Source organism: Chrysoperla carnea, chromosome 2, assembly GCF_905475395.1.
Source record: "Chrysoperla carnea chromosome 2, inChrCarn1.1, whole genome shotgun sequence".
Lineage (NCBI taxonomy): Eukaryota > Metazoa > Arthropoda > Insecta > Neuroptera > Chrysopidae > Chrysoperla > Chrysoperla carnea.
This window is the reverse complement of record NC_058338.1, coordinates 56408014-56429447: the sequence shown is the minus strand read 5'-3', so window position 1 is coordinate 56429447 and position 21434 is coordinate 56408014. Positions and strand designations below refer to the sequence as shown.

The 21434-nt window shown below is 27.4% G+C and overlaps 1 protein-coding gene across 1 annotated transcript in view; it reads right to left on the bottom strand.

The window, feature by feature from the left end:
• LOC123292796 (cadherin-89D) overlaps positions 1 to 19732 on the bottom strand; it is a 73472-nt gene extending 53740 nt beyond the window's left edge. The window contains exons 1-2 of the mRNA XM_044873511.1: positions 19685 to 19732; positions 10517 to 10611 (exon numbers count right to left, since the gene is read on the bottom strand). Of these exons, the coding sequence (XP_044729446.1) occupies positions 10517 to 10577 (61 nt within the window). The 5' untranslated portion in view covers positions 10578 to 10611; positions 19685 to 19732. The remainder of the gene's footprint in view (positions 1 to 10516; positions 10612 to 19684) is intronic.
• Between the last annotated feature and the right edge of the window lie 1702 nt (positions 19733 to 21434).

Below are 21434 nucleotides of genomic sequence, written 5' to 3'. Positions count from 1 at the left end.
ATGAATTATCGTGTAGTTTTTAAAAAATCGTATTCACATTTTTTTTAAACAACATTTTTTTGATAAACTAATAAGATATACATCAATAATTTTAACCGATATTACTCATTGTACCCTGTATACATGAAATATATATCAAGGTACACTAAGTTTAGATCCAAGCTTCTAACGCTAACAAAATTTTGCTATAAGTGTTCATAAAAACACTTAATTAGTCCATTTCAGGTTGCTCGTCTGATGTCCATCTGTGATCACGGTAACTCAAAAACGAAAAAAGATGTCGAGCTGATATTTTTATAGGGTGCTCAGGACGTTGAAAGTAAAGTTGAGTTTGTAAATGACCAATATAGGTCAATTGGATTTTGGGCCTGTAGGACCCATCTTGTGAACTACTAGAGATAGAACAAAATTTGAAATATAAAAAATGTTCTTTATAAAAAATTAACAACTTTTGTCCCAAAAATTTTTTTGTTAACATCACTGCTGATCCGTGAAAGGTAAAGAGTTGAAATTTATGAAAGATAGACAGTTGAAAATTTGCAGGTGTAATTGTGTTGGTTTTTTAAACTTCTCGTTTAAAAAAAATAATGCAAGCACTGATATTCAACACTTTCTATACAGGGTATTTCAACAATTAACTCAGTCAGTTGTTTGTTTTCATTTGTTTATTAATAAATTGTGTATTCAATTTTTACAAATATTCATGATTACATAAAAGAAAATCTCGCATTTTCTTGGATTTATCCAAGTAATAAATCTAACAAAATCGAAGTCGCATACGTTTCAAAACTACAACAATCAATAAAAACTTCCATGTACTAAATTCACGTATTAGTGATCAATAAAACGAATCTTTTTTACTTCAATTTATTTATTTAAAATTGGGTTGATGATTATCTATCATTATAGGCAACTATGAAATTTGAATTAGAGAATAAATAGAGGATTTTTCTGAAACTGTTAATCTTTTCTCGATAAGATCTTTTGAATTAAAAAATATTTACAAATAATTTATTTTTAAATTTAAACTACACCGTATTCTAAAGGTTGTACGGCCCATGTAATGATAAGAATATGAATTTTTATTATCTGAATCAATTGATAAAATTAAAGTTTTGTTATAAGTTTGAAATGCCTCAAAATATTGATTTTACGAACAATATTTTGGTATAGGTGTTTATAAAATCACCTATTAAGTCCATTTCCGTTTGTCCATCTGTTTGTCCGTCTGCTTGTCCGTCTGTGGATACGATATCTCAAAAACAAAAAGAAATATCAAGCTGAAGTTTTAGTGTGCTAAGAATATAAAAAGTGAGGTAAGTTCGTAAATGAGCAACACCGGTCAATTGGGTCTTGAGTTCGTAAGACCCATCTTATAAACCATTAGAGATAGAACAAAAGTTTAAATTTAAAAAAAGTTCCTAAATAAAAAAATAAACAACTTTTGATGGAAACGTATTATTGTAAACGTCACTGTTTATCCGTGATGGCGCAAATACGGACACAACTTTGGTGTTTTCCCCGAAACTAAAGGAGATAGAAAGTTGAATTTTCAGGTAGCCTCAACAAGTGGTTCTCGAAAAACGAAAAAAAAAATTTAGATGATGCTTTCGAAAGTTTTTGAAATTTAAAAAAAAAAACAGAATAAATGGCTATAATTGTGTTGGTTTACAAACTTTTCTAATTTATAAAAGAAAAATAATGCAGGCTCCATTATTCAACACAGAATATTTTAACAATTAACTCAGAAAATTATTTGTTTTCACTTATTTAAATATATATTTAAATGACTATATTTTAGTAAAAATTATTTATTAAAAATTGATTGCTTATGTTTTTGATAAGGTATAAAATTTAGACGATCATTAGATCGATCACACAATATTTATTCATCTCCAACTGAAAAATTGTCTTAGTTTTATCTGTTTGTGTATCTGGTTAATCTTAAAGATATGTTCGATGATAATTAAATTCACAATGGAAGCGGTTGGAGAAGTAAAATATATAATTTTTCTGCATTTCCATACTAAAATTATAATAATTTATATCATTTGATTTATAAAGATTTACCGTTTTATTTATATAAATGAAAAAAAAAGAAAAAGCAATTTCAAGTATTTTGTCACAACGTAAAGATCAAAATTTCACTGTCTATGTGTCAATTAGCTTTCTTTTCTAATATCGTGGATTACACAAGATAAATTTTCATTTCAATATTTCAATAAAATAAATGCATCTCTCTTCACAATAAAACAGATATAAACACTTTTGTCATAATATAAAAATGAAAACAACTTTATTGTACATATTATTAAGCGCTTTTACTTTTACTATTATAAATAAATCCATCGTATTATCATATATCATACACATGTATTTTATAGGTGACAACAGATCATAGGTATTGTAGGTATAAATCATAAAGTTCACAGTTGAATTACTAATTATTATAATTTATCTATCGATATTTTATGAAAATTATCAGTGGCGGATTTAAGAAAATAGACCCGAGTGGATTACCTGGGTTTCAGTGTAAAACTATTAGTCTAAGATATGAATTAGGAATGTTACTTTTTATGAAGTATAAAATGTTAACAAATATCCCTGCAAATGGGTTGCCTAAAGAAATGTGGTCAAAACTAATTTTAGTGAAAATATCAAGAAAAAATCTTGAAATTGAAATTTTTCTCTGACTTGCATATCATCTATTATCACTATTCTCGCATATCTATAAGTTGAAAATATTGGCCATAATAAAGTTTACAATCTTTCCAAGTTTTGATATTTATATTAAAAATAGTCTTGACCATATTTTTTTAAGCAACCCATTACAGGAATATTTGTTAATATTTTACATTTCATTAAAAATAACTTTCATTCGGTAAACAGATGGGTGAAGGTCGTACCTAATTCGGATCTTGTACTATATACTTTCTATAGAAAAACTGAAATAATTCGATCAAAATTCAAATTATTTGAAATAAACTTAAATTATAGTAAATATTTCACTCATTTAAAACAATGGATTGAGGAAAAAATAGACACAAAAAAATATAAACCGAGAAAAAAAAGACCCAAAAAAATTTCTGTAATAGTGCCCCATTTGTGAACGCAAAAGCTAAAAACTTCAGAACCCAACGAAGACTCCTCTATAGTCGACAAACTCAACCCAACCAATTCGTAATTACAACAATACTCCGGGCCTATAAAAATTGATATATATTTCCGATTAAACAACTAAAACGACTATTAAAGGGATTGTTTAGTTATAGTCGCTATATATGTTATATTTTAAGCGATATGAAAAATGTCGCTTGGATCTTATTTAGTGATTCTTTCACTGAAATCATTCTTCTTAGAAGTTAAATGAAAGCGGTCGTTGAAAGATAAACAATAACATCAAAGATACGTGTTAAAACACCTTAACCTGAACTTAAAAAAGCCACCAAATGAGCCTTTAGAAACATAATAATTACCGTTAACTAAATTATACTAATACATATTTAATAAATTATTTACGAAAATGAAGAATCACCAATCATTAAAAATACTTCCAACCTCAAAAAAGGGTGGCAGCCTCTATAGTTAGTGAAATAAATACCACGATACTCGAAATAAAATTGTATAGTAAGAAATTCTATTTAAATAATACACTTAAAAAACATACAACAGACTGACATTTCGCTAAATATCGATATTGTGATTGCAACGCAATCATCGTTAGTAGCAAAATTTATTTAGATAACACACATTACAAACATTTTAAACAAAATTAAAAAAGGCTTAAAGTTAATACGACTTAAAATTGAGTTAACAATATCGTTACCGAAAACTAACCCTAGGTGGAATAATCACATAAATATTTATATTTGCGTACTATCAGGACATTGCAAATTTGGCGCAATAGACAATTCGTCGTTACAAGCAATGTCGGTATAACTCACTACGATTTTACTCGTACACGAAAAATACTTAATTAATCAAGGAAATTTTTTATTTTAAGGCAATGCACATAATTATGCAAAATTTTACTGCCGTGATAACTTTAAACTGTAATTGGAATCTAAAGGATAATTATCAATGGTTTTAATCTGCCACTGAAAATAACTTTTACTTAACGGGATTTACGATACTATAGATATTTTTGTTCTACATGAAAATAAGTGTGTCACTCATTAGAATTGGATAAGTTAACAAAAGTTGTAGTGTTAAAGGTAGCTGTAGCACATCTTGCGTTTGTTTAAAAAAAACTTGTTTTAAGTATATTTTATTGATTGTATTCATTTATCTACTAATGTACAATACTATCATAATATGTATAAGTAACGCTCAAAATGTTGTTGTTTTTACCATAGAGTATTCATTACAAATATAGAGATTTAATTTTTTCAACATGGATTTTATTAAGCTGATTTTTATATCATTTATTTGTATATGCAATGTATCAAGGTATACTAAGTTTAGTCCCAAGTTTGTAACGCTTAAAAATATTGATACTATATGAACAAAATTTTGGTGTAGGTGTTCATAAAATCACCTAATTAGAACATTTTCGGTTGTATGTCCGCCTATCTGTCAACACGATAACACGAAAACGAAATAAATATCAAGCTGAAATTTTTATAGCGTGCTCAGGACATGAAAAGTGAGGTCGAGTTTGTAAATAAGCAACATAGTTCAATTGTGTGACATAGTTAACAACAATACTGAATGTAAATACACAAAATCCATACAAATTTGGAGGGCGGGAGTGCCGCTATTATGAGCCTATCATCATTAGGCCACAAACTAGGCGTATTAGGCGTAATAACTTCAGATATATTAATTTTAGAAAAAAGTTATTAATAAAAGCTATAGGAAATTGGTATATTTAAGTTAAGAAAAGTTATTAGTATTTTTTTGTTTAAGCAATTAGAAGAGGTTTCGGTCAAAATGATTTTTAAAGTAATACAAACCAGACCATCGCATCGATGATATCGAATCCGATCTATGAGATCGAACTATCGAAGTATATTTTACATAAGCACTGGTATTTTAATATCACACACACTAAGATCACAAAATAAAATTTATGTAATACCGCATACACAATAATTTGTTTCATTACAATTTAAAGTTTGCCCTTCAGTTTCCGATAAAAACTTTTACATACACGAAGAAAGAACTTCTGCCAAATATGAAAATAGAAAAATACAAAAAACTATCACACAAAAAAATACTTGGGCAACATTTTACTAATATAACTAATAAATTCTCCCCTTCTAAGTACAAAGTGTAAGAAATGAAGTTCAACCGAAAATGACTACGAAAATTTTATCGCTGATATTGATAATATATAAATAAAACTATCAACAATTTTTTTTTCTGAAGCAGTGAAGGTAGAAAATTGAATTAAAAAAATCATTTCAAATTCTCTTTTCAGTCTTATTGAGTAGTTCAATCTGTCAAATCCATGGTTCATGATGACTTGCTATGACTGAACATAAAATGTCACCGTATATAAAGACAATTTCTTAACTTATTACAGAATTGTTAAATAATATTAACAAACTTTCGCATTTCTACCTAATCTTTATTCATAATAAATGTTGAATCAATAATCTGTTACTTTTGCATAATTATTAACTTGATCAATATTTATCTATACACAGTATTTATGTTCAATAGTCATCATATCATGAAGCATCATCATCAGCACGCTGGTATCCATGCATTTAAAACAAGTTATATGTCAATTATTAAAAGATTTATGGAAATGATAAAAATTAATGAATATCTATTTGAAATTCATAATTAATTTATGGTAATAAACTCACGAATACTTTTAGAGGTCAAAGAAATTTGTATTGAACTGCACCAAAGAAAACAAAATTTTATTTTGTTAAATCTATGGTTTAATTATGCTGAAAGTATTTACTCTTTGGCCTTTGTTTTCTAACACATTCCAGATATCAGATTCCAACCAACAATTTCATCGCATACTGAATTAATGCCTGGCATTAACTTACTCACTTAAGTCTGATGAGACAGATTATGGTCGTAAAGCCCTTTCTGAAAGCATTTTACATAATTATTGAAATGAAAACTTCTTTAGCTGCGTTGAGCGATTTTATTACAAAAATTTGATTATTTGTTCATTTATTTCGAGAAGCCGATAAACCAAATGAGTCATTGAGGTAATTTTGGTTTTAACTTTTGAGTCCATTTTGAAATTTTTTGATTATTTACTTCGTTGAGATTATTTTATACATGTTCTATACATACAGATGAACAACTTCGTGCAAATTTCCGGCAGCGGCACGTTCTATTTTACGGAAACAAATTTTTCAACAAATGTAAAAAGGAAAAATAATTTGGTATCCGGCAATTTCCGTTTACTGCCACAAGGATCAAGGTTGAGATAATCAAAATAGCCTCGCTTTTAAAACTCCTTTATATCGAGGAAAAAATCTCTGTTAATCTTTTGGAATATATAGATACAAAAGGTTTGAATAAAATGAGGATCTTTCTAATTCAAGAAATTATATTATCAGCAGAAACCAGTAGCATCAATTGTATCTGAATTAGAAATTACAAACAAATGAACATTAACTTTTACGATTCATAATTTACGAGCTATAAAGAAAGATATTATTGTTGGTTGGCTCACAAATATAAACAACAGTTATAAATCATTAAACTAAAATGATTGCTAAAAATTGTATGATGTGTTTAACGATAAAATTGTATTTGATAAGCATTTTTTAGTATAGGGCATGGTGACGTCGTCGCTTTCAAAATAATTTTCAGAAAATTAATTTAAGTTTAAAAAACCAGGCGAAAGAAATGAAAAATAGTGCATTCAATTGATAAATATCATCAAAAAAAAGTCAAACCGTGAAAATCTTAACCAATATAATTCAAGCCTCCCTTCCTAATTTTACCTATATAGAAACGATAGCTATAAATCATCCTTTTGGGTATCAATTTCATAATCTGCTTGACGCTAATCACATGAACCTAAAGTTTAACCAGTAGTTTAATAGAATATGAACGGCTCTGTATGGCGTATATCCTGTGATTTGATCTGAAAATTTATGATGTGTGGGTTGAAAGTGAAAAAAATTTTACACTTTATATTTCAAGTGTTTGCTCACTGGTGACTCACAGAACATCTTCTGCTAAGCTTATGATTACAGCACTGGAATTTATGGGCAACACAAGCATGGACTTACGATACTACGAACTGCCATTTGAGGGAATATTTGGACATGAAGATTGACTGACAGACTAAGCGGGTAAAAGATACTGTGCTCATGAATAGACAGACGTAAGACCAAGTAATTGTTGAATCAAAAAAATCAAAAGTGAATGTTTAAAGACGGTGGAACTATAGCAAATATCTAATCTGAATGAATAGTCCCAAGATCATTAATCACAGAATTAATTACTTATCAAAAGCTATGCTGTTGGAGTAAACCTTTAAAGATGAGGAATCTTTGTCATTTAAGGAAAAATTTTCCTTTGTTATGTTAACTGTGTAAGTGCTAAAACGATTTTAATGAATTTTTAATACAGGAATGTCCAAATTGGATGAAGCTTTCAAGTGAGAGCCTACCTTTAAAACCGAGTCATTCTAATCTAATCATCCCAAAATTATTTGGCAAAAGAGAAAAAAAAGTTTTACAGTGTAACTAACGTCTACTCTATGTATAAACTTTTTACTACATCAATTAACTGAATTTGTAAATGTTTCACCTGAACAATGTCAACCTTTTACAATAATTTAATAAAATGATAAATCACAAAAGGAATATCGAAGCGTTATGATAATAAACATTATATACCTTTACCGATTTACGACAATACTACAATACTTTCACTAAATAAAGGAAGAGTACCATATGGTTGAGTTTTAAATATTATGAATTATTTATTAATTATTTTTATTAAACACTTTAAATAAAAAAATACTTTCTCTGTTTATTTAAATCTAAAATAGTCTTTAATTGATTATGTTTATACTTTATGTTATTGAAATAATTATTATTTTGGTTATTTTAGAGTTGTGTACTTCTATTATTATTAAGTATGTGTATTTGATATACATATTTTTTACAGCATGATCCAGGGTCAGTCAATAGTAAACAATTACATATAAATTGAAGAGCGATTACATCTACATTTCCCCTTTAAATTTTATGCACCAAATTATTAGCCGGATTCCGATTATAAGAAAAAGTTTGGTAAGAAACCTTTTTTGTAAAGTGCTCAATTTTACGTTCCTTAAACTAGTTTTTCTGAGCTGAAAAAATGAACTCTGCTTATCAGACACGGAACAAATAGAAAAGACTAGTTGTGATAAAAATTAAACTAACAATTAGCTGAATTTAGTTATATGTATTATTTGAGATAAATTTTTTAGTAGGTATCTGATTTGTTAGTAAATTCCCATTAGCACTGTGAATATAAATAATTTAAAAAAAGAGCGAGAGTTGCCGTAGTAACCCGGTAGGACGTATGTTCTCTTTGCTATAGATTATGTATTTTTTATTAAAAAAATTTATTGGCGTGGATGAATTACGACCTGACGATTTTTTGCAAAAAGAGGGGGCACCATAGCCATAATACCATCGCATCATTGAGAATACGATTAATATTTCAAGCCGATAAGTGATCCGAATGTGGCACATCCTATATATAACCAAAATGAGTGGAATATTATTTATTAAAATTTATCAAGACATATGGCACGCTGTTTTACTTTTAAAATTAGAATAAATTTTATAAATTTTTTACGTAAGTTACCAGAAATTTATGTAAGCATTACTCTCCATTTGAAAAGTAATATTTTTTGCATTTGAGTTGGAGTTGGATTAACTTAACTTTAATTCACCATGGCAAAATTTTTATGTGATCGACTACATTAACTGTCTCTAATAAAATAACACAGGCCTTTATTTAAAATAAATTACATTATTTTTTACTGTGCTACTTATAGATTTCTACCCAGAAACTGAGTATAACATAAAATTTTTTTATAACATTAGGTTTTCTTTCAAAACTGTTTTAAAATTCGAGAAATTCAGAGGGATAATAGGGGGAATGCTGGCTTACTCCCAGTCATGGATATTCTCAATTGATCGAAGCAAAACAAATTAATGAAACTTGATATGTTTATGATAAACCAAGCTGGGAATAGAAGATGAAAGCGAAAACACGCATCAACAAGAAGAAGAGAAGTTTCAAAGACAAAAATATTAACTCTTTTCAAGGATATAGAAAAGGAAACTGACTGTTTCTCAAAACTGGAGATCGAAATGATCGTGACGAAAAGAAATAAATATTATTCATGGATTTAGCACCCTATAACCCAATAATTTACCAAAAATATTCTATGTAGTTGGAACCAAAATCTTTTATGTAAGCCCGTGAAATTATTTGAACGATTAATTATTATTTAATAAATAAAAAATTAATTGATAAATTTTGTATTAATAAAATTTAACTTTATTAGATTCAAAGGGCATGTCATACAATCTTCCTTTCCACTCTACCATTCTGTATATTAAATAAATTCTGGGTTTATTTAATAAATAAATAGTTAATTTATTATTTGATAAACTCAGTAATTTTTGTTAATACATCATGTAATTTTAATTTCGATTACTTTTTTCTTCTTCAAAGTTATTTTTTCAAATATAAAAATGAATGATTTTTATAAAAAATTAACAAAAGTTTTTATTTAATATTTCGTTTATGGCTTTCGTTACACAGTTTTTCTTAATGATTAGTTTTGAATTATAAGGAGGGGTTGCAACTTAAAAATAATGTTTATTTTTGGTACAGCCGTAGAGAAATTGAGCAAATCGATTTTACTGTGTTTATTCAGTTAAGCTCTCTTTATGTTAAGAAATTATTTCGGCGGTTTTCAAGAGTTTAAGTCAATTTATAGGAGTTATCGTCCCTAGTGTTCATTAATTTCTATTTACGTACATTTTTAAAGAAAAAAATAATCATTCGAATTTCTTCTTCTAAGGAAAGAATGCATATATCCGAAGAAATAATGCAACAAACTGTCGATTTTGTTAGTAGTAAGACGGATTGGGATGCGGCTTTTTAGCTTTTAATTCGTGAGGGGGCGTCTACAAACTTTGCGAACAAGGATGTGGAAGAAATGAAAATTAATAAAAAACTTTATAAAATTATCGATGGAAATGAGTCTTATTTTGTTAGTCGGAGATTTTGGGGGCCGCTGAACTCGAATAACAAAACAAAAATTGCTCCCAAGGCACCTGGTTTCCAGGGTGGGCATTATACACCTTGTATCTTAGATGGTGGCTTTTGCATACAAGTTCAGCGAGCGAAACATAGTATAGCTATTAATTAATTGGAACTGCAAGTTAATTAACATTAATAATCGCTAATCGAAGGTTATCATCATGAAATTGTAGGTAAAACGAAGTTCGCTTGGTCATGTAGTTTATACTTATATACTTATATACTTATCTACTTTAAAAGTCTTTTTGTTACTTACCATATACTACTGAGTTTATGGAAATTACAGTAAGCGTGATAAAAATTGTAATAAAATTCATTTTGAAAATCTGTCATCCTTGTCTTCCGTTGTGTCTGAAAATAAAACACAAAATATTAAAAAACTTCTCACTTACTTTTGTTTATACAGTCAAAATGAATTATAACGACATGGAAGGGACCAACAGCTATGGTTGTTAACTTTTCCAAAACAAATTAATATGCACTTAAAAGTTTAAAAAAACGATAATATAATGTAGTTAAAAGTATTGTTATTTTTGGAGTCGGTGTTAGCCAAGGAAACAACTCTGACAGAATAGTTTGCTACATTAACTTAATAGCTGACACCGACTACAAAAATAGCAATAATTTTAACTACATTATATTATCGTTATTTTTTTACTTTTTAGTGCATATTAATTTGTTTTGGAAAAGTTTTTCTTTTGAAGTCGGTTCTCTTTTTGTTAAAAGCTTTTGTTATTTTGCGATTTTTAGTGAATCTGAAGTACAATAACTAATTTGTCACTAAAAAAAGAATCACCGAAATCGGTTGGTGTAATTTCTTGTCGTGCATACTTAATGTAAATTTAAGACTTTTATGGTTTTCTCGTGGATGCCGTTGTCAGAACTGGACCAAAATGAAATGGTACCACACGAGAAGCACCAGCTTTCAAATAGATAAAGAATCATCAAAATCGGTTCACCCAGTCAAAAGTTCAAACATAAAAAAAAATACAGTTTAATTGAGAACCTCCTTTTTTTTGTTTCAAGTCGGTTAAAAAATTGAAATTGCCTTTACACAGCTTGCATATCAACAATTTATAAATCATTTTACATTATTAGTAAATGTTCGGCCGTTTATTCACTAAAAGAAAGAAATACTCTCAAATATGACTTGATCTTGCCTTCTTAAAGTTAGAAAATATTTTTTTTTTTTTTTCAAATCAATTTTTTTAAGTTTTTATTTTAATTTTATGCCTACCATTTGATGATGTGAAAGTTTAGATTTAATAATATTAAATTATATATGTTATATGTTGTTTGATAAATATTTTAAAATCATTTCATACTTATGAAATAATAAAATTATGCAAATATGTTTGTGTTTACATATTTTGCGTGATGTTACAATTCAAGAAAATCACGAATTTCTAAATAACATTAATTCATCAACTATAAAGGATATTATTATTTTCACTCTATTTGTAATAAAGAAATTCTTATTTATTTTAATTTCAAATGAAAAAAAAAAAAAACAAATTCTCCAATGTTCAGATTTCCTATATCCTGGATTTCAATGATATAATATTTTGTGAGGTTCAAGTTTTCCACATCTTATCTAAACATGTTTCCAGTATTAAAAACCCGAAAATCAACTATTCGTTGATAATTTTGATAAAAAAGAAATACTGGTGTGAATCTCTATATACAGGAGACGTACATGCTCCAACTAAGCAAGTATATTACAGGGAAAAACTAAACTGAGATTTTCTATGTTTACATCAAAATGTAGACTTCAATAATTTATAAATTTAAAATTTAAAGAATCCTTCGATCTAAAATCAGGTTCCTAAAACGGATTAACCGAGTAATTTTTTCGAGAGTGATACGATGCCATGTTTCATGAAAACTTCTCAGTCGTTAGACGATCATCACCTTTTTTCTAGTGGTTTGGAGTACAGAAGTATAAGTTCGTACTTGAAACATATATAAGAACAGTCTCGATCAAATTACCTTTCAAACTTTTAGGAAGTACGATGGCAGAGACAGAAACACAAACACTCATTCTTGAATTGAATTGTGAATATAGAAATTTTCGAAGTGTTTTATAACTTAATGTATTTGACGGTAGACAACATCACACGAAAAAAAAATTTTTTTTATAGTGTTGGTAAGAATTTAGTTTTAATTTTACTTTTATCTCTAAAATAATTAATAATAAAAGTAGTCGTAAAAATTGTAAATAAAATATTTAACGATTTATAATAATTATTATTGAAATTAAATATTAATAAAAACAGGTAATTTTATTGTTATTAGTACTTTTTATTATTATAAATTTACACGCCTATAATGGAAGTAAACTAAATATCTGCTACAATAGAATGGAATTTGTTTGCTTAATGGAGTAAAATTTCAATTTAAGTCTAAAATAATTTTAGTCACTATCTTTACGATTACGGATAATAGATGCTGGCACAGAAAAGGTTCTTTGTATAATGATTAATATACTTGAAACTTCATGAGTCGCACTCTTTTGGCGAGTCTACCAAACTCGCGAGTCTTCGAATGAGCATGATAACGGCATATTTAAGCTATCGGTTTAAAAATTGCGGCATGGAATTTGACGGACACTATAACCGCTTGATAACATTATTTATAATTATTTAACAATTAATGAAACGTGTACCATGTATATATTCAAAAACAAAAATATTCAAGTACGGCATGTTCGAGGTGGCTCACAAGCTCATCGGTGCAGTACTTTTGTTGAACAAATAATATTATTCTTAGGAAAAACTGCCCAATTTTAGTGCGACTACTATTTAAATGTTCTTTCCTAATTTTAATTAACGTTTACTGTTCATACAATTCAAAGATTGAAAATATTAATAATTTCATCAACAACTCGGGCTTAGAAAGGCTAATCTGCAATGAATAAATAATTTCTAACATTGAAAAGATAAATTAATTTGTTAAGGATGAATAAAATCGATTAATTTAAGATACGTGTCTTATTATTCTTGCTCATTACACTCTCATATATCTATTTTTAATCGTGTATGTTACTTTGCGATTAAGAAGTGTGAAAGTGTGTCGAATGGAATTTGGTTTGAAATAAATATTAAATAGTAAAATAGTAAGATTACCATTTAAGAAAAGTGAAAAATGTAGCTAACGTAGAATATTGTTACCAAATTATCATTAGCTTGATACCTCCCGCTTCTCTGGGTTTAAAAGTAAGGACTGGTAAGGACTATCGTGTTATAGCTTCCTTCTCTCTTGCTCTAACTTACCCCTGTTCCATAAATAACATTCAAAATAGAGGTAGGGATTGTTTTACACAGGTAAAATATGTGTATAGTTTTCAATTTTTTTTAAACGTGAAATAGTCATAATTCATCGAGTATATCAGAACAGATGGCCATAAAATTGCATCATGTTTATTATTTTTACAGAAATCTTTAATTTATGGTTCAAAATGATGCTACTAGATGGCTCCTAGTGAAATGTCAGACTTAATTTAATTTTTTTAATATCTTTATATGATGTATACATATTATTGTAAAGTTTCATTCAAATATATCAAAAACATTATGTATTAGAAAAATTTCGAAAACGAATTTGAATTCAACACCCCAAAAACTATAAGAACATTTCTACGTTATCAATGTGACAAAAAAAATCAAATTTTGTCGACCAGTATGTGAGATTATTATAAGTCAAGTGCTATAAATTTATATATAATATTTATTGATTATTTGTAAGATGAACCATTTCTAATTCGATCATAATTGTGAGAAATTTAAAATTTTGTAAATTTTTATTGTAGGAAAAAGATAACACAGACAAATACGATTGCTAGACGCAAGAAAATTTTGCTTAGGCGAGAGATATTTTGTTTGTTTGTTTGTTTTTCTTTTTTTAAATAAGAAATGAAAAAAAAACATGTTCTTAGGGCGAGAAGAATTCCTTGGCCCAAGAAGAAATTTTTTATTGTGAGAAGGAAAGTTTTATTTTCTGTTTTAATATGTTCATAAAACGTAAATAGTTATGTTCATAAAATAAATTTATTGTTAGTTTTACATTGATGACAATTACCTTCATTTTTATTGTTATAAATTTTCATTTCTTTTATAATTTATCTTTATTATTTTGTTAATTATTATTTAATTGACGGTAATATGACAACAAATTATTGAAGGTCTATTTATGCTCCTACAGGTACAATAGACATTGAAAAAAATTGTTATTTATATATTTTTAAGTTCATAGCAAATAATATACTTTAATAAATAGTAACTTTTTTTGGGTAGTGATGATAGTTAAAAAAAAGCTATTTGTGAAGTAGTCATTTTAGTATTAAAAAAAGAATTCAAAGTAAGAAAATATAAGACTCCGACAAAATTTGGAGGTTTCTGATTTGAGGATTTTCAAATATTTAAAAAAATCAATCAAGATTCATTGTAAAATATTGAAACTTAAAACGGAATATACGTATCTGTGGACGTAATAATAAAATATTCCAATATTTAATATGTTTACTTTAAGGTATCGAAAAGATAATTCCTCAAATAAAAAATTTTCTTAGAATTTGTATGTTTTTATAATATAGGTAATTCAATAAAGTGATATAATACCGTTTTTTTACTGTATTTTATTGAATATAAAGTGTATAAAATTACAAAAATCCGTTACCTATCTAACAACTAAGTAGTTTATTGTTAACAATATATATTGACATGATAATATAAATTACTAAAATCATTGCTTTATAAATATTAATCAAATTTAATTTAATTGAGTAAAAAAGTAATAGTTTTTTTAATTTTTATTCCATACTTGTTAAATCTTTGAGATTTGTGACAATACCACTTAAAAGGGGAAGTAAAATTGTATAATTTTTTATCTGTGTAAAAGATGCTTGTGATGAACACTATAAGTAACAAGAAAAATTGTCTGAAGTTTGGTTGTTCAAAAAACTTCGAACGAGGTGAGGATATATGTTACGGCGAGTTGATTCTACTGTTTTTTTTCTACAATCCAGTTTTCAATTTATATAAATACTATTACATAACTACATATTTCAGTCTTGAATTATTTGATTTTTCGTATTTTTTAAAAATTCATTAGTTTTAATTCACGTAAAATACTTGGTAATTTTTGTTATCTTAAAATCGTTTAAATTTCTATGTACATGTCACCGTAAAATTATACTTTCCGTCCAATTGTAAATGGGCTACCAAAAATCATTCGAACACCCATCTAATCTACAAACTATTAACAAAATTATGTTAGGTTTAGTTGGTCTGGATCGACTTTACTAGATAGTTTAAAATCTGACGGAAAGTAGAATATTACGCTAACATATATATATGGTGACATATTATAAATCTATATGTGTTTATAAATTGGAGGACGATATTACCAGTGAACGAAAAGATCAAACAAGTATGAAATTTTATGATTATCGACAAATGTCAAGATGATTGTTAGATCTATAAAAATTGCCAAGTTTACTAACAATTTAAATGTATTTGACAGGGCCCCGTTTAATGTAAAGTAATACAATTATTGATATCACGATCCTCGTGATTATACCTACCATTTGATATGAACGATGGCAAATAAAGGATTCATTTATTTATAATATAATATTTAAGGTAAACACTCCGAGATTGCAATATATTTAGAGATTTACAAAAGTTATAATTTGCGCGGTAACGTTTCGGAACGATTAACTATATAACGAATAAGATTCAAAATTAGACCTAGTCAAGCTTTCAAAAAAATACTATCAAAAAAAATAATTATTCAATTCTTACATAATGCGCACTGAATTTTGCAAGTAAGACATTAATGTAAATAACTATACTTTGTCTTATCAAAAATTGATGCGACGCCATAAATAAACTAATGAATAAATTATGAATTGTGAAAACTCACTAGCGGCTAACTGCGGCTTCAACACTTGACAGTATAAGACTAAAAGTTATCTGGAGGAATTTTCAAAATATCGAAAACTAAAAATTTTGTTTATTTATTTATTTAGCTTTCGATATTTCGAAAACCAAGGAAGATATCGAAATACTTTATTCTTATTTTTCGTTTACATTCATGAAGTTACAACAAAATTCATCATCAAAGTTGAAAATAAGGTACAAATAATATCAACCGCAATTTTCACTAAGAGTGAGTTTTTGGTTTATGGGTCACCTTTTATGCTGTGTATCACCGTATGGTCCTAATTTTCCACATTAGTTGTATGTCAATTTAAGTTTATATCTATTAAAACAATTTCCTTGTCTAAATAAAACTAATAACTATAATTATATGTGTAACAACTTCAATATCAATGTCAAACAGTCACAATTTATTTATTATACAGTTTATATTTAAAATGATTTTCATGTACCCAATATATGTGCTTGAAATACAAACATTATACGATGGCATATATTAATAATGTTGTAACTGATTGTCTAATCGTCATTGTGTTAACGGGCAAGTCATACAACAAAGATATTTTGAAGCACATGCACAAAAGTATATTCAACTTAAGTCTTACCGATAATCCCTGCTAAGCCCGACCTTTAAATTAGTCGTTAAATCGAAAGTATCTCCATGTTCTGAGCTGTTACTGTTGACTAATCCCAACAACGATTGATCCCAATAATCGACATGAAAGTAAATAGCGTCCAAAATAGAGTTTATAAGGTTCAAAATAGTAGATTAACTGAATATTAAGGTATTTCGATAACGAAAAAATGAAAATAATCCAAAAAATATTAACAGAAATTAACCCATCCAAGTCAGTTTTTTAATCCAAAAAGGACACATTTCTCATAAACCGTACAGAGAATCGATATCAGTTTTTCAGAACAGACCTATAGAGAATGATTTATTGATAAATAACTTTTAAATTTTAAGGTATTTCGATACCGTAAATTGAAAATGATACCAAAGATTTGCATTTTTATTTATCAATTATAATAATCCGTTTATACGTCTTTTTGAAAAAAATTCATATCGATTCTCTGTACGGTTTAGGAGAAAAAATTAGGTATCAAAGTCAGTGTTTTTACTCAAAAAAAAGTTTTATCCACAGTTCTTAATTTTGGTATGATTTTAAGGGTTAAAACTTGAGAAATATTGTTAACAGTTTTTTATGTGAATGGTAAACCATTTTTAAAAGCACTTATGGGCTAAAAAACATTTACTACGACTTCTTAATACCATAATGTAAAAAGGACTGTTTTTAATAATTAATTCATTGTATAAATCGAACACTTTTTGGTAACACTTTCGTTTTGGTATCGCAACACCTTAATTGAAAAAATGTTTTTGTACATGCATTGGTTGTCATACCTTATAGCCAGTATGCCGGTTTATAATTTCAATTAATAATGCTATAGCCGATATGTTGTTATAACCGATCTTGTTATAGCCGATGTTTTCAAATACATATGTTTATATTTACGGATTTGGCCAGGAGCTTTAATTTTCGTTGCTATATTCGGTTCGTCGTTAAAACCGATATCATTATAACCGTTATTAATAAAATTATAACCATTATTTTCCACTTTATAGTTAGTTTTTATTTGTTTTAGTCTATAATATATTAAATATAGACTGCCACACTATTGAAAAAATGTATTTATAGGCAAAATGCCATATAGAATTTTCTCTTCATTCTAGGCTGACGTCCGTCTAAATATCCGGTAGTGACGATGCTACTTGACTATAAAATTTGGAATATGCATCACTTATGAACTCGAAAGTATGATGGAATTAAAATCTACGCTTATTCGTAACAACACTAATATAATATGTTTAATTAAATACATATATATAGGTACATCTTTGTACCATAAAATTAATTAGTATTTTTTTATAACGACATAAATTAATAAAAGAATAATAAAAAAAAAAATTTTACAATGTGGTTATTTATTGTTTTTAAATGTCATTTACTAATAGAAAATATATGTTTCAATTACATTTAAAGTGTACAATGGATTTCTTTTTAATTACGAATACCTATACAGATAATTTTTAGTAATTACAATTTTTTTAATTTCTACTCAATTTTGGAAATTAATTGCGTTTATTTTTTTATAAATAGTGCATTTATTTACAATTTTTTGTGGTCAGTAAGAAACAATGAAATTTTATTATTTAAAGGAAAATCCATCTTAAATTTGACGACTTGGTTTTCTTCTTACGACGCTTTTTAAAATAATGGTGTGCTTTAGTAACCACTAAGTAACTTCCAGATTGTTTAAATATAAAAATAATTTGTAGATTAAAAATAAAAGATTTAATTTTCGATATTTTGTAGCTACATAACAATGCATGTTACAACTTAAAAAGAGTTTACACTTTTAAGCGCTCTACAATTTAAACAAATGAATAAACTGAATTTAATTTCATTACTCACTTTTCATGTATTATGTTAAATGTGGTCTTTATAGCCTAAGTATCTTAAGCTTTCGTGCAAATATAGACTTTAAAAGATGATTCGGAAATTAAAAAAATTTGTAGCGCAGGGATTAAAGGGATTCTATATAAAGATTCCCTCTTAAATGATTAAAGAATATTGTATTTTTAATTTTTCAAGAATTTCCATTTCGAAAACTAAGCGCCTAGAGAAAAAATTACACGAGTACTTTTTTGCTTAAAACTGATCAAAAAATACAAAAATATTAAGAAATTAAAAATTTTATTCTTTGTGCTTTGAAACACATCCTTGATGTTGTACTTACAAAAAAGTTCAGTTAAGGTATTTCCAACATGTAAACACTTGTTGACCGATTTGGCATATTTTTTTCACTGAGTCAGAATAATGTTTTCTGTGAGATATCGAAGATGCAGAATTTTTGTCGTTTAGATCGCGAGATAAGCAGCTGCAAAGTTCATGACTTCGAGGGTGAAAGCATGTAAAACAAACTGTCGTCCCAGTCATTTTTTACGATATTAAAAAATTCTCTCGACAGAATTGAAACAAAAATTAGAGTTGAAAAGAATATTTTTAGAATATAAAAAAAAATGGCAACACTTGGTTCAGTTTTCGAGATATTAATTTTGACGTAAATTGGGATTTTTAGCATTAATTATCTCGACAAAATTTCTGAAACTTTGGAATTTAATAGTAAACCCTATTCTTAGTCTGTGAAAAAATTCGTTAAATTCTGTCGAAAAGTGGGTTTTAGCACAGTTTTAGCATAGGAACTGCAAATACCATGCTGAAAAAAATAACTTAAGGTTCATAACCAGTCGCTAATTATATTAAGATAACACAATTTTAATAAATATATTTCGAGTTATTGTTGCGCGCAAAGTTGCTATATTTTACATAGGTTTTTTATGGTTATTTAGTTCAACAATCATCGAAGACAAAAGGCACTTATGAATAAATGATTATAAAATGAATAAAAAACATAAATACCTAGAAAAATATATGATGAAAACACCATCCACATCAAAAGAAATTATCACAAAATCAAGAAAAGCATTTCGATGAAAAAATAAATCCTAAAAATGTTATTCACAAATTCAAAAAACTCAATCACTAAACGCACAAAACAGTTGATAGTAACATTAACTCAAAACTATTGAAATTAGTGTATTCATAATTATTTCTCAAAACACGTGTTCATGTATTTTTTTATTCCTCGAGCACAAATGTAAATAATTATAAAAGAAATGAATTTAAAAAAATCTAAACTGATTGTTGGTATATATTGTTGTTACGGATGGTTGATGACTTCACAAGAATCAAAGCGACTGACTCTTTTTAACGCAACTGGTTTTTTAAACTAAAAAAACAAGTTAATAAAATCTAAGTAATAGGTAAAAACCATCATCATCAACATACAACAATTTACTTTTGTTTAAACTTCTTCGTGGAGTTAAGCTATGTGTACGTTTATAGTTGATTACAGTACCAACAATAATGTCTGTATATGTATAAGATGGTACTTACCATTCTACAACTTTTTGATATGCTTATTGTAGGGAAAGGTAATGGTAAAGAAGGTATTGCCTGACCCTCTTCCGCTATAAAAAAAAATAAGCAATGATTTAAAATCAACAACTTATACTTTCTGCATCGATGATACTTAGATTTAAATGACCTTTGTAAGGTACTAGCTGACCCGGCGAACTTAGTACCGCCTAACAGTCGATTCTTTATTATTTTTTTTAAATACTTATTCTGCTAATCGGGACACCGGGTCAGCTAGTAAGATAAAAAAAGAAAGTTAATAAGTCAACAATTTACATTTGTGCGCCGCCTTATAGAAGGCATATTTATTTAGTAAGTCACAAACACACAACAATTTTTTTTTTAAATTTGTAGCTTTTAGATTTAGTAATATTATAGTACTGGAGTAAATCTAAGCAAAAAAAGGCTGTTATATGGATTGAAAGTTCGAGCAGCGAAACTTTGGGGTTTTTCTTTTCACATCAAAATAAGTATTTTTTGAAATTTTTTACTTTCGCGGAGTGGTGCAACATGTCTAACCAACAAAATGGCGTCAAAAATGGAATTTTTTCAGAAATTTTATCATTTTTATTTTATATTCGCAAGAGGAGACATCGGTGCATATCCAAATTTGGTAGGTTTGTGGTCAATGTTAAGAATTTGATAAAAGTGACGCATTACTGTATGATTTCTCCTAACTTGTTCCTTAGCTAAAAAGTGATTTCGGACTTTAGTTCTAAAGATAATAATGGAATCGCTTAAATAAGAATGGAGAAATTTTAAAACAAAGATAGATTTTTTTAAAGATATTTTCTTGGATCAAATCTGGTAGAAAATATAAGAACCAAAAGTATGTCTTTCTAGAAAATAATTATTTTTTTTTTTTAAATTCGAAAAATTTCAATTTATAGGATTTAACTGTAATTGTTATTGAATACTGTTATATTTAAAATTATAGGGTCTATTTGAAAGTCCAAGGTGTTTTGTGAGGGGACGCTTACCACATTTTTACGCCTTCTTTAAAAATGTTGACCATTTCTAGACACTTTGACACTCTACTAGGTGTTATCTAAATGTTTGGGTAATGATTATACTTATTGAATTGTGAAAGGTTGTTTCATATCAACTATAATACTGTTTGAAAGTGTGTGGATAAACTTAATTACAATTATTACAAATTTTCTAAGAAAGTCAGTGCATATATTTACAGATC